At 50.6% G+C, this 16,007-nt stretch overlaps 1 protein-coding gene across 2 annotated transcripts in view; it reads left to right on the top strand.

The window, feature by feature from the left end:
• LOC132889092 (uncharacterized) overlaps positions 1–16,007 on the top strand; it is a 47,196-nt gene that overhangs the window by 20,021 nt on the left and 11,168 nt on the right. For both annotated transcript variants that reach the window (XM_060925257.1, XM_060925256.1), the window contains one exon: positions 15,233–15,307. In XM_060925257.1, the coding sequence (XP_060781240.1) occupies positions 15,233–15,307 (75 nt within the window). The remainder of the gene's footprint in view (positions 1–15,232; positions 15,308–16,007) is intronic.

The raw sequence follows: 16,007 nt of genomic DNA, 5'->3' as shown, positions 1-16,007 counted from the left end.
CCCCGAACTCCTCCCAGTTCCAAGTTTTTGCCTCCGCGACTGCCCGAGCTGCAGCATGCCTGGCCTGCCGATACCCGTCAGCTGCCTCAGGAGTCCCGGAGGTCAACATGGCCCGATAGGACTCCTTCTTCAGCTTGACGGCATCCCTTACTTCCGGTGTCCACCACCGGGTTCGGGGATTGCCGCCACGACAGGCACCGGAGACCTTGCGGCCACAGCTCCGAACAGCTGCGTCCACAATGGAGGTAGAGAACATGGTCCACTCAGACTCAATGTCCCCCGCCTCCCTCGGAAGCTGGGAAAAGCTCTCCCGGAGGTGGGAGTTAAAGACCTCCCCAACAGAGTGCTCGGCCAGACGTTCCCAGCAGACCCTCACCATATGTTTGGGCCTGCCAGGTCTGTCCAGCTTCCTCCTCCGCCAGCAGATCCAACTCACCACCAGGTGGTGATCAGTTGACAGCTCAGCTCCTCTCTTCACCCGAGTGTCCAAGACATAGGGCCAGAGATCAGATGAAACGACTACAAAGTCGATCATCGACCTCCGACCTAAGGTGTCCTGTTGCCACGTGCACTTATGGACACCCCTATGCTCGAACATGGTGTTCGTTATGGACAAACCGTGACTAGCACAGAAGTCCAATAACAAAACACCACTCGGGTTCAGATCGGGGAGGCCGTTCCTCCCAACCACGCCCCTCCAGGTGTCACTGTCGTCGCCCACGTGAGCATTGAAGTCCCCCAGTAGCACAATGGAGTCCCCATTGAATGTATTGTGAGTGAAATTTTTAATGGTGATAATGGCAAATATACAATTGCTAATTATTATAACCCATGTAAAGCTTTAATAAATGGGCTGTTGAAAGATATTTTCAAAAGATCTCATAGAGAAATATGGTGTGGGGACTTTAATGCCCATAACAGTCTATGGGGAAGTAATTATACAGATCTGAATGGGGAAGTTGTAGAAGAAATGACAAATGACAGAATGCTTGTATGTTTAAATAATGGTACTGGTACAAGGATAAATGTATACAAAAATAAAACATCATGTATTGATCTAACTCTGGTAGACAGGAAATTAGCCAGTATACGCAAGTGGGAAATTGATCTAAATACAAGCATTGGTAGTGATCACTTTCCAATATTTTGCAGAGTAGGAATTGAATTGAAAACTGAAGAGAGTTACATACATCACAAGTGGAATTTTATTAAAGCAGACTGGGAGAAATTTTTATATAGTTGCAATAATGAAATGAAAAACATGCCAGAGAAAGATCAAACTATAGATCAGGTGAATAATAATATAACCATTCCTATTATCACTGCAGCTAGTCAAAGTATTCCTATCAGTAAAAGTCAGAAGAAAAAAGTGAATTCCCCATGGTGGAATCAAAAGTGTCAAGAAGTCATTAAAGACAGAAACAGAGCTTTCAAAATATTGCGTAAAACATTAACTATGGATAATCTTATGGAATACCAAAGGAAAAAAGCTCTAGCAAGGAAAGTGATTAAACAAGTCAAAAGGAAATCTTGGAGACAGTTTTGTGCTACAATAGGTAGGGAGACAACTTTGAATAAGATGTGGATGATGGTTAAAAAAATGTCAGGCAGGTATAAGCCATCAAATATTCCTGTGTTAATTAGTGACAAGAATTTACAAGCTATATCAGACAATGAAAAGGCTAATATGTTGGCTAAAATATTTGCAGACATACATAAAGGAGATCATCTTGACGAGTGTTATAAAAAAAGGAAAGAGGAAACTTTAAGAGCAAATAAAGGTATATTAAATGCTAAAACAGGAACAGGGTCAATACTTGAAGACTTTACCAGAGTTAAAAATGGCTGTTGCTAATACAGCGTATTCATCACCAGGAATTGACAATTTATGTTATGCCATTGTAGAGCTCTCTTAGGTGTGGGTGGAGCACAGAGGACGGCAGGACAAAGCTTCAGGGAACAACAGGCTTTTATTGCCAGACTTTTCAGTATAACAATCGTTCGTATTTGGTAAATACACACACACACACGCTGTGTTCTTGTCCCGGGAAGAGCTCTCATCTGCTCTCCCTCTGCCTCCTTAAATAGGGCGCGGTACTGGGAAGACACACAAACACAGGTTAATTACCGTCAGGTGTAGTGATTCTGCCACTCACCTTCCCTGGCTCCGCCCTCCTGTCACAGACCGGCGCTTGACCACGCCCCCGCTGCCACATACCCCTACCGCCTGACTCAGGCCGGGCGCCCGTCCGGCCCGCAGCCGACTCCCCCCCCTTGACGGGAGAGGAAGTCCGCCACGACCATCTGCGCCCCCGGCTTGTGGACCACCTTGAAATTGAAGGGTTGGAGTGCCAGATACCAACAGGTGATCCACGCATTGGCATCTTTCATGCGGTGGAGCCACTGGAGGGGCGCGTGGTCCGAACAGAGGGTGAAAGGGCACCCCAGCAGGTAGTAATGGAGGGCGAGGACCGCCCACTTGATCACCAGGCATTCCTTCTCAATAGTGCTGTAGCACCCCTCACGCACCGACAGCTTCCTGCTAATGTACAGGATGGGGCGGTCCTCCCCCTCCACCTCCTGGGACAATACCACCCCCAGCCCTCTGTCCGACGCGTCGGTCTGCAACACAAAAGGGAGAGAAAAGTCAGGGGAGTGTAATAGTGGCCCCCCACACAGTGCAGCCTTTACCTCAGAGAAAGCCCGCTGGCACTGCTCTGTCCACTGGACCGGATCTGGCGCCCCCTTTTTAGTGAGGTCAGTCAGCGGGCTGGTGATGTCCGAATAATTAGGTATAAACCTACGATAGTAGCCAGCCAGCCCCAGGAACTGTCTCACCCCCTTTTTGGTCTTGGGCCTCGGGCAGGCCGCAATCGCTGCTGTCTTATTAATTTGGGGACGCACCTGCCCGTTGCCCAAGTGGAAGCCCAGATACCGTACTTCCACCCACCCAATCGCACACTTCTTTGGGTTGGCAGTGAGACCCGCCCGCCTCAGTGACCAAAGGACGGCCCTCAGGTGTTGCAGGTGCCGCTGCCAGTCGTTACTATAAATGATAATATCATCAAGATATGCGGCCGCATAGGTGGCGTGGGGCCGGAGGACCCTGTCCATCAGCCTCTGAAACGTAGCAGGCGCCCCAAACAGCCCAAAAGAAAGTGTGACAAATTGGTGTAAGCCGAACGGTGTGGAAAAGGCCGTTTTCTCCCGGGATAATGGAGTCAAGGGGATCTGCCAATATCCCTTCGTCAAATCCAGTGTCGAGTAAAAGCGAGCCGTGCCTAGTCAATCGAGCAGCTCGTCAATACGAGGCATTGGGTACACGTCGAATTTAGACACCGAGTTGACTTTTCTATAGTCCACACAGAACCGGACCGACCCGTCGGCATTGGGTACCATGACCACCGGGCTGCTCCAGTCACTGTGGGACTCCTCGACGATGCCCATTTCGAGCATGGTCTGAAGTTCTTCCCGAACCACTTTTTTTTTTGTGTTCAGGTAGCCTGTAAGGGCGGCTACGCACTACCACCCCCAGGGGCGTCTCTATGTGGTGTTCTATGAGGTTAGTGCGACCGGGCAGGGGCAAGAACACATCCGAAAACTCGGCCTGCAACTGGGCGACCTCCGTGAGTTGGGTCAGGGAGAGGTGGTCTCCACAGGGGACCGGAGAGGTACGTGATGCCAATGTCCCTTTTTGAACCTCCGGCCCCAGCTCCGCCTTCTCCGGAACTACCGACACCAACGCCACGGGGACCTCCTCGTTCCAGAGTTTAAGCAGATTGAGGTGGTAGATCTGTAGCGCCCCCCCCCATCCGTTCGCCTCACCTCATAGTCGACGTCCCCGACTCGCCATGTGACCTCAAAGGGTCCTTGCCACTTGGCGATTAATTTGGAGCTCGATGTGGGCAACAGTACGAGTACCTTATCTCCCGGAGTGAACTCTCTAAGGCGCGTGCCATTGTTGTACAGGCGGGCTTGCCGTTCCTGGGCCTGCCGCAAATTCTCCTGAGTTAGGTGGGTGAGCGTGTGGAGTTTTGCGCGCAGGTCCATAACATACTGGATTTCGGTTTTACTCTGTGAAGGTCCCTCCTCCCAATTTTCTCACAGCACATCTAAAATGCCGCACGGCTTACGCCCGTATAACAATTCAAACGGGGAGAACCCCGTGGAGGCTTGGGGGACCTCTCGCACTGCAAATAACAAGGGTTCGAGCCATTTATCCCAGTTACGTGCGTCCTCACTTATGAATTTTTAAATTATATTCTTGAGGGTGCAATTGAACCGTTCAACTAAACCGTCCGTTTGTGGGTGTTAAACACTGGTGCAGATCGGCTTAATACCTAATAGCCCATACAGTTCGCTCAGTGTTCGTGAAATAAACGAGGTGCCTTGGTCAGTCAGAATCTCTTTCGGGATTCCAACTAGGGAGATGACATGGAATAGGGCCTCCGCAATACTTCCGGGTATCGCGTTGCATAGTCCACCAGAACTAATATAAAGCAGTACCCTCGTGTTGACCGATCTAATGGCCCAACGAGATCCATCCCAATTCTTTCAAACGGAGTCTCGATTAATGGTAGGGGGTGCAAAGGCGCTTTTGGAATGGCCGCTGGATTTACTAACTGGCATTCGCGGCACGCCGTACACCACCTACGGACATCACCGCAAATCCCCGGCCAATAGAATTGGGCCATTATTCGGGCTAGTGTTTTATCCTGCCCTAGGTGTCCAGCCATGGGATTAAAGTGAGCCACCTGAAATACCAATTCCCGGCAGCTCTTTGGAATTAACAGCTGTGTGACGCGCTCTTTCGTCTGTGTGTCCTGCGTCACTCGGTATAATCTATCCTTCATAATAGAAAAATAGGGGAAGGACGGGGTGGCGTTTGGCTGGAGCATTTGACCATTGATTACTCTCACTTGGTCAAACGCATGTCGCAGAGTCTTGTCTCGCGATTGTTCTAATGGGAAATCCGCGAGGGATTCCCCAACAGAAAGAGGAGGAGCCGGTGGCTCCTCACTCTGTCGCGGAGATGACGTAGACGGCTCTGCGACAGCAGCTCCAGCCAAAGCGACACCGGGACCTCCCCCTGTCAAATGGCAGGACCCACTCTTTACTAGGTGCGTCATTAAACCCCGAAATCCCGGCCAATCAGTCCCCAAAATTAAAGCGTGGGTAAGGCGAGGGTTAACCGCCGCCTTCACTATAGATTTTTCCCCTCTGAAAAATATGTGGACCGACACCAAAGGGTAGCTGTGAACATCCCCGTGCACACACATCACCTTCACCCCCTGTGCTCCCCCCAATGCCTCGTCTTGCACCAGGCTTTGGCGGATCAAGGTCTGATTGCAACCAGAATCCACCAACGCCTGATACGTAGCCCCTTGGACAGTCACCGGTATGCGATACGCTCCGGCCTGATCGAGGGCAGCCTCTGGCGCGTCGGGGATCCGTACCACCGTGCCCACCTCCATTGCTGCGCACTGTTGTTGCAGGTGGCCCGGCTCCCCGCAGCGCCAGCAAACCGGCCCGGGCTTTCCCTCTGCACCGGTATTCTGGGGCTCACTCACCTGAGGGGGGGGAGAGACAGACACAGAAGGGAGAAACGAGAGGGCACCACGGGTGCAGCGGGCCGGCTGGGGTGAAGCCGGCCCCCGTCTCCGTGGTGGGGGAATGGGGCGAGGACGGGACACAGAAGGGAGGGGAGAAAGAGAGAGAGAAGAGGAGAGAAGAGAAGATGTCGTCGGCTGTCCTGCCGCCGGAACAGCCACCAAATGATCCTCCGCCAGTCCTACTGCCTGATCCAGCAACGCCGGGCGGTGGCACTGGACCCACTCCGCGGTTCCGGCTGGTAAGCGGGCGATGAACTGCTCCAGCACCACCTGATCGATGATTCCCTCGGCATCGCGATCGTCGGCCCTCAGCCACCGCCAGCAGGCGTCCCGGAGCTGCTGGCCGAACGCGAACGGCCGGCCGACTTCCTCCAACCGCAGCGCACGGAAGCGCTGGCGCTGTTGTTCTGGTGTGCGCCCCACGCGCTGGAGGAAGGCCCGGCGAAGGTCCGCATAGGCCAGCCGGCGGTCAGCGGGGAGCTGTAGCGTGGCCAGCTGCGCCTCTCCCGTCAGGAGGGGGAGGAGGCACTCCGCGCGCTGCTCCATCGGCCACCCCGAGGCTTCGGCGACCTGTTCGAACAATGCGAGGAACGCCTCGGGGTCATCCTGCGGGCCTATCTTGGTCACGGTGAGGGGAGACGGGCCCGTGGCCGGGGTGTTGGTGGACCCCGCCGATGCAAGGAGATGCCGGAACGCCTCACGATCTTCCTGCTGGGCCAGCACCAGGGCTTCGAAGCGCCGCTCTTGTTCCTTTCGGAGCATGATGAGCGCCTGGTGCTGGCTTTGCTGAGCCGTGGCGAGGGCATGGACCAGGTCCGTGAACGGGGAGGATTCCATGGGGCTGCTGGGTTGGTGCTCCACCTTTTACTCCTGGGTTTCGGCACCACTGTAGAGCTCTCTTAGGTGTGGGTGGAGAACAGAGGACGGCAGGACAAAGCTTCAGGGAACAACAGGCTTTTATTGCCAGACTTTTCAGTATAACAATCGTTCATATTTGGTAAATACACACACACACGCTGTGTTCTTGTCCCGGGAAGAGCTCTCCTCTGCTCTCCCTCTGCCTCCTTAAATAGGGCGCGGTACTGGAAAGACACACAAACACAGGTTAATTACCATCAGGTGTAGTGATTCTGCCACTCACCTTCCCTGGCTCCGCCCTCCTGTCACAGACCGGCGCTTGACCACACGCCCGCTGCCACAGTCATGTTTAGGAAACTCCCTGACAAAATACTGGAAAAGATCCTTGAACTATTTAATAAAATTTGGAATGAAGGCAAATTACCCATATTATGGAAAAAGGCAGTAATTCTTCCATTTCCTAAACTTGGGAAAGATTCTAGTAATCCAGGTAACTACAGACCAAAAGCTTTCACCTCACACTTAGGAAAGTTAATGGAAAAATTGGTAGTGGCCAGATTAAATTACTTTCTGGAAAAGGAAGACTTGCTTAAAGGCTATCAAACAGGATTTAGAAGAAGTAAATCAACTAGTGATGCTCTTGTTAAACTTTGTAATGAGGTTGAAAAGACGTTCGTTATGAAAGAGGTAATGGTGGCAGTTTTTCTGGATATTGAAAAAGCTTATGATACAATGTGGAGAGAGGGACTATTAGTCAAATTAGAGAAGATTGGAATTGATGGGAAAATGTATAATTACATCCTTGACTTTTTATCACATCGTACCTTGAGGGTCAGAGTAGGAAATGGACTATCAGATGAGATCATGGTAGAAAGTGGTATTCCACAAGGGAGCGTCATCAGCCCTATTTTATTCAACCTCATGATTAATGACATATTTGAGAAAGGAAGAGAAGGATTATTGTATGCAAATGATGCTGTGATTTGGAAAAGGGGCGTAACATTTCACATATTGTGGAAAGCATACAAAAAGAGATGCAAATACTAGAACAGTGGGGAATAGACTGGGGATTCAAGTTCTCTATACATAAATCTAAGGTAATGTTTTTTACTAAAAAGAAGGTTCCAGAGACTTATAAAGTAATGTTATATAATCAAACACTTGAAAGAGTAAAAACATTCAAATATCTGGGGATGGGGATGGATGAAAGACTTACATGGAAACATCACATAGTACATATAGAAACTAAGTGCAAAAAAGTATTAAACCTTATGAGAATGATTTCTGGGCAACACTGGGGTGCGGATAAAGAATCACTCATGAACATATACAAAGCACTAATCAGATCAACCATAGATTATGGATGTATAGTGTATAGTTCTGCATGTACAACATCTATTAGGAAGCTTGAAAGAGTTCAGTTTAAAGGCCTAAGGATTGCCTTAGGAGCAATCAAAACAACGCCTACCTGTGCACTGTTAGTCGAGGCTGAGGAACCCCCAATTAAATTAAGATTTGAGAAACTGTCTTTAACATACTGGGTTAGGCTTATGGGGAGTACAAATAATCCTGCTCTGTCTGTGCTAAACAACTGTTGGGAATACCAATTAAAGAGTCCTGGTTTAGGGTGGAAAGTTAATGACATGGGGGAGAAATATGGAATTAAAGACTTTAGCTTTAGTCCTGCACTTGTTTTGAGCAAAGTTCCCCCATGGATGTTGCCAGTCCCAAAAGTTGATCTAGAACTGCTGAAAGAGAAAATGGAACAAACTAATGAACAGGCATTAGCTATGTACTGTGAAAGACATCTTATATCTAAATACTATGGGTTTGTAAAGATATTTACAGATGGGTCAAAAGATATACAAAATGGTCATTGTGGAATTGGGATTTTTATCCCAAAATTTAACAAAAGTTATGGATATAGATTAAGTAATTTTTTATCAATATACACAATAGAGTTAACTGCAATAATTACTGCACTGAGATGGATTGAAGAAATCAAACCACTTAGATCTGTTATATGCTCTGACTCACTTGCAGTTTTGCTCAGCCTTGAATCAGGTAATACAGTAAGAGAGGATCTGGTAATTGAGACAAGACTGTGGCAGTGGGGGCGTGGTCTAGCATCGGTCTGTGACAGGAGGGCGGAGTCGGGGAAGTTAAGTGGCAGAATCACGACACCTGCTGTTAATTGATGTGTTTGTGTGTCTTCCCAGTGACCGCGCCCTTCTTAAGGAGAGAGAGTGAGAGCAGAGGGGCTCTCTCCACAACCAGACAGCTGATGTGTGTGCATGTGTCTGCGTGTGTGTTTACCAGCTGAAAAGCTGAATAAAGAGAGTTTTCGTGAACTCAGTTCTGTCCTGCCGTCCTTCTGTGCTCCACCCATTTACACGAACTGCCACAGTGGTGCTGAAACCCGGGAATGAGCACAGAAGACAACAGCCCCATGGAGTCCTCCACCTTCGCCGACCTGATCCACGCCCTCACCACGGCCCAACAGAGCCAGCACCAGGTGCTGCTCGCCCTCCGAAAGGAGCAAGAACAACGGTTCGAGGCCCTGGTGCTGGCGCAACAGGAAGATCGTCGGGCGTTCCGGCACCTCCTCGCGTCGGCAGGGTCCACCAACTCCACCGCCGCGGGCCTTCCCCCCCCACCCTCACGAAGATGGGCCCGCAGGACGACCCTGAGGCATTCTTCACGCTCTTTGAGCAGGTAGCAGAGACCTCGGGGTGGCCGGTGGAACAGCGCACGGCGCGCCTTCTCCCCCTGCTAACAGGAGAGGCGCAGCTGGCCGCGCTAGAGCTCCCCGCCGACCGCCGGCTGGCCTACGCGGACCTTCGCTGGGCCATCCTCCAGCGGGTGGGACGCACCCCGGAGCAACATCATCAGCGTTTCCGCGCTCTGCGCTTGGAGGAAGTCGGCCGGCCGTTCGCGTTTGGCCAGCAACTCCGGGACGCCTGCTGGCAGTGGCTGAGGGCCGACAGCTGCGACGCCGAGGGACTCATCGACCAGGTGGTACTGGAACAGTTCGTCGCGCGTCTACCAGCGGGAACCGCAGAGTGGGTCCAGTGCCACTGCCCGGCGTCGCTGGATCAGGCAATCGAGCTGGCGGAGGATCATCTGGCGGCTGTCCTGACGGCAGGACAGCAGACGACCTCTTCTCTTCTCTCCTCTCTCTCTCTCTCCCCTCCTCCTGTGTCTTCTCCTCGCCCCATTCCCCCACCGCGGAGACGGGGGCTGGCGCCACCTCAGCCGGCCCGCCGCACCTGCGGTGCCCTTCTGTGTCTCCCTTCTGTGTCTGTCTCTCCCCCCCCTCAGGTGAGTGAGCCCCAGAGCACTAGTGCAGAGAGGAAGCCCGGGCCGGTTTGCTGGCACTGCGGGGAACCAGGCCACCTCCAACAGCAGTGCTCGATAATGGAGGTGGGCGCGGTGGTTCGGATCCCCAACGCGCCAGGAGCCGCCCTCGATTGGGCCGGAGCATATCGCATACCGGTGAGTATCCAAGGGGCTACATATCAGGCGTTGGTGGATTCGGGCTGTAATCAGACCTCAATCCACCAAAACCTGGTGCAAGACGAGGCATTGGGGGGAGCACAATTGGTGAAGGTGTTATGTGTGCACGGGGATGTTCACAACTACCCTTTAGTGTCAGTCCACATTATTTTCAGAGGGGAAAAATTTATAGTGAAGCCGGCGGTTAATCCTCGCCTTACCCACTCTTTAATTTTGGGGACTGATTGGCCGGGATTTCGGGGTTTAATGACACACTTAGTCAAGAGTGGGTCCTGCCATTTGACAGGGGAAGGTCCCGGTGTCGCTTTGGCGGGAGCAGCTGTCACAGAGCCATCTACGTCATCTCCGCGCCAGAGTGAGGAGCCGCCGGCTCCTCCTCTCTCTCTTGGGGAATCCCTCGCGGATTTCCCATTAGAACAATCGCGAGACGAGACTCTGCGGCATGCTTTTGACCAAGTGAGAGTAATCGATGGTCAAACGCTCCAGCCGAACGCCACCCCGTCCTTCCCCTACTTCGCGATTATGAAGGATAGATTATACCGAGTGACGCAGGACACTCAAACTAAAGAGCGAGTCACGCAGCTTTTAATTCCGAAGAGCCGCCGGGAATTGGTATTCCAGGCGGCTCACTTTAATCCCATGGCTGGACACTTAGGGCAGGATAAAACACTAGCTCGAATAATGGCCCGATTCTACTGGCTGGGGATTTGTGACGGTGTCCGTAGGTGGTGTACGGCATGCCGCAAATGCCAGTTAGTAAATCCAGCGGCCATTCCAAAAGCCCCTTTGCGCCCTCTACCGTTAATCGAGACCCCATTCGAAAGAATTGGGATGGATCTCGTCGGGCCATTAGATCGGTCAACACGAGGGTACTGCTTTATATTAGTTCTGGTGGACTATGCAACGCGATACCCGGAAGCAGTGCCTCTTTGCAATATCTCAGCATGCAGTATTGCAGAGGCGCTCTTCCGCGTCATCTCCCGAGTTGGAATCCTGAAAGAGATTCTGACTGATCAAGGCACCTCGTTTATGTCATGAACACTGAAGGAACTGTATGGGTTATTAGGTATTAAGCTGATCCGCACCAGCGTTTATCACCCACAAACGGACGGCTTAGTGGAACGGTTTAATCGCACCCTGAAAAACATAATTAAGAAATTTGTAAGTGAGGACGCGCGTAACTGGGATAAATGGCTCGAACCCTTGCTCTTTGCAGTGCGAGAGGTCCCCCAAGCCTCCACGGGGTTCTCCCCGTTTGAATTATTATACGGTATGGGCGTAAGCCGCGCGGCATTTTAGACGTGCTGCGAGAAAATTGGGAGGAGGGACCTTCACCAAGCAAAAATGAAATTCAATACGTTATTGACCTGCATGCAAAACTCCACACACTCACACAACTAACCCAGGAGAATTTGCGGCAGGCCCAAGAACGGCAAACCCGCATGTACGACAAGGGTACGCGCCTTAGAGAGTTTGCACCGGGAGAGAAAGTACTCGTACTGTTGCCCACATCGAGCTCTAAATTAGTCGCCAAGTGGCAAGGGCCCTTTGAGGTCACACGGCGAGTCGGGGATGTCGACTATGAGGTGAAGCAAACGGACAGGGGTGAGGCGCAACAGATTTACCACCTCAACCTACTCAAACTCTGGAACGAGGAGGTCCCTGTGGCGTTGGTGTCGGTGGTTCCGGAGAAGGCGGAGCTGGGGCCGGAGGTTCAAAAAGGAACATTAGCATCACGTCCCTCTCCGGTCCCCTGTGGAGACCACCTCTCCCCGACCCAACTCGCGGAGGTTGCCCAGTTGCAGACCGAGTTTTCGGACGTGTTCTCACCCCTGCCCGGCCGCACTAACCTCATAGAGCACCACACTGAGACGCCCCCGGGGGTGGTAGTGCGTAGCCGCCCTTACAGATTACCCGAACACAAGAAAAAGGTGGTTCGGGAAGAACTCGAGGCCATGCTCGAAATGGGCATCGTCGAGGAGTCCCACAGTGACTGGAGCAGCCCGGTGGTCTTGGTACCCAAGGCCGACGGGTCGGTCCGGTTCTGTGTGGACTATAGAAAAGTCAACGCGGTGTCTAAATTCGATGCGTACCCAATGCCTCGTATTGATGAGTTGCTCGATCGGCTAGGCACGGCTTGTTTTTACTCGACACTGGATTTAACAAAGGGTTATTGGTAGATCCCCTTGACTCCATTATCCCAGGAAAAAATGGCCTTTTCCACACCGTTCGGCTTACACCAATTCGTCACACTTCCTTTTGGGCTGTTTGGGGCGCCTGCTACATTTCAGCGGCTGATGGACAGGGTCCTCCGCCCCCACGCCACCTATGCGGCCGCGTACTTAGATGATATCATTATTTATAGTAATGACTGGCCGCGGCACCTACAACACCTGAGGGCCGTCCTTAGGTCGCTGAGGCGGGCGGGTCTCACGGCCAACCCGAAGAAGTGTGCGATTGGGCGGGTGGAAGTACAGTATCTGGGCTTCCACTTGGGCAACGGGCAGGTGCGTCCCCAAATTAACAAGACTGCAGCGATTGCGGCCTGCCCGAGGCCCAAGACCAAAAAGGGGGTGAGACAGTTCCTGGGGCTGGCTGGCTATTATCGTAGGTTTATACCTAATTATTCGGATGTCACCAGCCCGCTGACTGATCTGACTAAAAAGGGGGCACCAGATCCGGTCCACTGGATGGAGCAATGCCAGCGGGCTTTTTCTAAGGTTAAGGCTGCACTGTGTGGGGGGCCACTTTTACACTCCCCTGACTTTTCTCTCCCCTTTATGTTGCAGACGGATGCGTCGGACAGAGGGCTGGGGGTCGTTTTGTCCCAGCAGGTGGAGGGGGAGGATCGCCCTGTCTTGTACATTAGCCGCAAGCTGTCGGTGCGTGAGGGGCGCTACAGTACCATCGAGAAGGAGTGCCTGGCGATCAAGTGGGCGGTCCTTGCCCTCCAGTACTACCTGCTGGGACGCCCTTTCACCCTCTGTTCGGACCACGCGCCCCTCCAGTGGCTCCACCTTATGAAGGATGCCAATGCGCGGATCACCCGTTGGTATCTGGCACTCCAATTCTTTAACTTCAAGGTGATCCACAGGCCGGGGGCGCAGATGGTCGTGGCGGACTTCCTCTCCCGTCAAGGGGGGGGAGTCGGCTGCGGGCCGGACGGCTGCCCGGCCTGAGTCGAACGGTGGGGGTATGTGGCAGTGGGGGCGTGGTCTAGCATCGGTCTGTGACAGGAGGGCGGAGTCGGGGAAGTTAAGTGGCAGAATCACGACACCTGTTGTTAATTGATGTGTTTGTGTGTCTTCCCAGTGACCGTGCCCTTCTTAAGGAGAGAGAGTGAGAGCAGAGGGGCTCTCTCCACAACCAGACAGCTGATGTGTGCGTGTGTCTGCGTGTGTGTTTACCAGCTGAAAAGCTGAATAAAGAGAGTTTTTGTGAACTCAGTTCTGTCTTGCCGTCCTTCTGTGCTCCACCCATTTACACGAACTGTCACAAAGACATTTGCTATTAAATATTAGAAACCTTGGAATATTATTTTAATTTTGTTGAGTCCCAGCACATGTTGGAATTAAAGGAAATGAAATGGCTGACAAAATTGCCAAGAAAATGCTGGAAAAAGAACATAGGAATTAATATCTCAATGGGGAAGGGAGAAGCAAAAACTAAACTTAAGTCAGAAATGCTGATCAAATGGCAACATGATTGGAAGGCAGAGCACAATGTCAGGTTCTACCACTCAAATCAGGGAAATGTTTGGGGGGAAAAGGGCTACAGGTCTCAACAGAAGGGAAGAGGTTGTGTATAGTAGACTAAGGTTGGGTCACACATGTCTTAATGGTACATTGCAGATAGTAGGGAAGAGTAATGGGTTATGCAGGTACTGCCAAGTTAAAGAGGATGTAGATCATGTTCTATTTAACTGTTACAGATACTCAGAACACAGACGACAGTGGAAAGAAAGAGAGGCAGAAAATGGAATAGTGAATATCCTGAAAGAAGAAGGAATGCAAAAAGATAAAATGAAATCCCTATTTATTTTTCTCAATAACTCAGGTCTAATGAAAAGGATTTAATTTTTTTTTTTGATCAAATAGCCATAGTCTGCTAAGTCCCTTTACACACTCCTGTACAGTAGGTGGCGGTATGCACCAAAGAGATGTAATCTGCCAATAAACTAAGAAGAAGAAGAAGTATCCATGTTTGTAGTTTGCTCAGTCTCAACAGGTTTACTGACAACTCTTTAGATCTTGGCAGGAAGACGCCATACACTTCAGTAGCAAAGAGAACACAAGATCCTAGTCTGGTTAACACCAGACCATATCACAAGTGAAATATGGTCTGGAATCCGCCTACTGAATTTCTCGTAGGGGAGGTGTGGTTTACGATTGTCAACGGCCGTTTATTGGACGTTGCGAATGTCTATCATTTGGCGTATACGTAGCCCATGGCCAATCATGGCAGTTGTACCCAGTGACGTAGTTAGAGCGACGAAGAAGACGAGGCGAAGAAGAGAAGGAAAGAGAAGGCAAGACTGTAACGCCAAACGCTGTTCTTTTTTTAAAACAAACTTTCGCTCTAAACTATTCAGAACAGTGTCTAAAGCTTGATCGAAAGTTTGGTTCGTATCGCTCACCGCCATGTTAAATGTGATCCGTAAACAGTCCCAAATAAACTACAAGCTTCTGTTTGTCGAGTAGTACGCGTCACCATCTTTCCACCCCTCCCCACTCTCTGATTGGCTCCCTAACTCAGGCGAGCCTTTAGACCATAGTTTCCATGCTGTCTTTTCAGATCGGAACGATTGTGCAAAGCAGCATGGGATTTCCCAGGCTAACAAGATCCTAGGTGTCAGCTTTAAATAACACAGGTTCCACCTGCACCTCCACATGCAGGAGGTTCTAATCGATTGGCACCTCATCTGAAATACCTGATTTGAATTTTATGGACTTCAAAGTGTGATAAATGTAATGGTGTACTTACTTTTACCAGTGTGCCTTTACTTTTTTTTTTTTGACTGACATTTTTTCTTTAAATTATGAAAATGACTCCAAAAGGTCAATTTTATGTGTCATTTGTTGTAGTATATCACCTTTATCTCTAGGCACTGAATCGAAGAGAGTGACATGTTTGCTTGTTTAAATATGTTGAGAAAAGTCTATAATTTCCATGGGATACACTTATTTCTTCACATCACTGTATACAGTATATAAGTATGTAAACAGCTGATTAATTTTATTTCACAGAGTGCTTAAAAAAAGCAGTGAAGGCTTTGGCTATTCCCCTTTATCATTCAATGATCACATTGGCCGCATGTTCAAGTAAGTTCACACTAACTGTCTAGTGCATAAAAACTCCTTCAAAGCCCGAGTTGCTCAAAATGTACCTGGTTTATTTACCTTTTTGTGTTACTTTACTGTTTTCCTTCCTTATTTGTTTACTTTCTTGCTTGCAAAGCTTCGTTTTAAGGAAGTAAAAGTGTATTCTCATCTCATCTCATTATCTCTAGCCGCTTTATCCTGTCCTACAGGGTCGCAGGCAAGCTGGAGCCTATCCCAGCTGACTACGGGCGAAAGGGGGGGTACACCCTGGACAAGTCGCCAGGTCATCACAGGGCTGACACATAGACACAGACAACCATTCACACTCACACCTACGGTCAATTTAGAGTCACCAGTTAACCTAACCTGCATGTCTTTGGACTGTGGGGGAAACCGGAGCACCCGGAGGAAACCCACGCGGACATGGGGAGAACATGCAAACTCCACACAGAAAGGCCCTCGCCGGCCACGGGGCTCGAACCCGGACCTTCTTGCTGTGAGGCGACAGCGCTAACCAGTACACCACCGTGCCACCCCTCACAGGGTGCTGTCATACTATTATTAGAAACTTGAAAATGTTAATGTTTCTTCCTGGCACAGCTAAAAACAGATGCTATTCAAATCACAAATTTATATTAACCCATTACCCCCTAAAAGTGCCCTTAGGAGATTACATGCATCTCAATAGTTCCTGAGGGGG

Source organism: Neoarius graeffei, chromosome 7 (assembly GCF_027579695.1).
Source record: "Neoarius graeffei isolate fNeoGra1 chromosome 7, fNeoGra1.pri, whole genome shotgun sequence".
Taxonomy (NCBI): domain Eukaryota; kingdom Metazoa; phylum Chordata; class Actinopteri; order Siluriformes; family Ariidae; genus Neoarius; species Neoarius graeffei.
The sequence above is the reverse complement of the archived record's forward strand: the minus strand, read 5'-3'. Positions and strand labels throughout refer to the sequence as shown.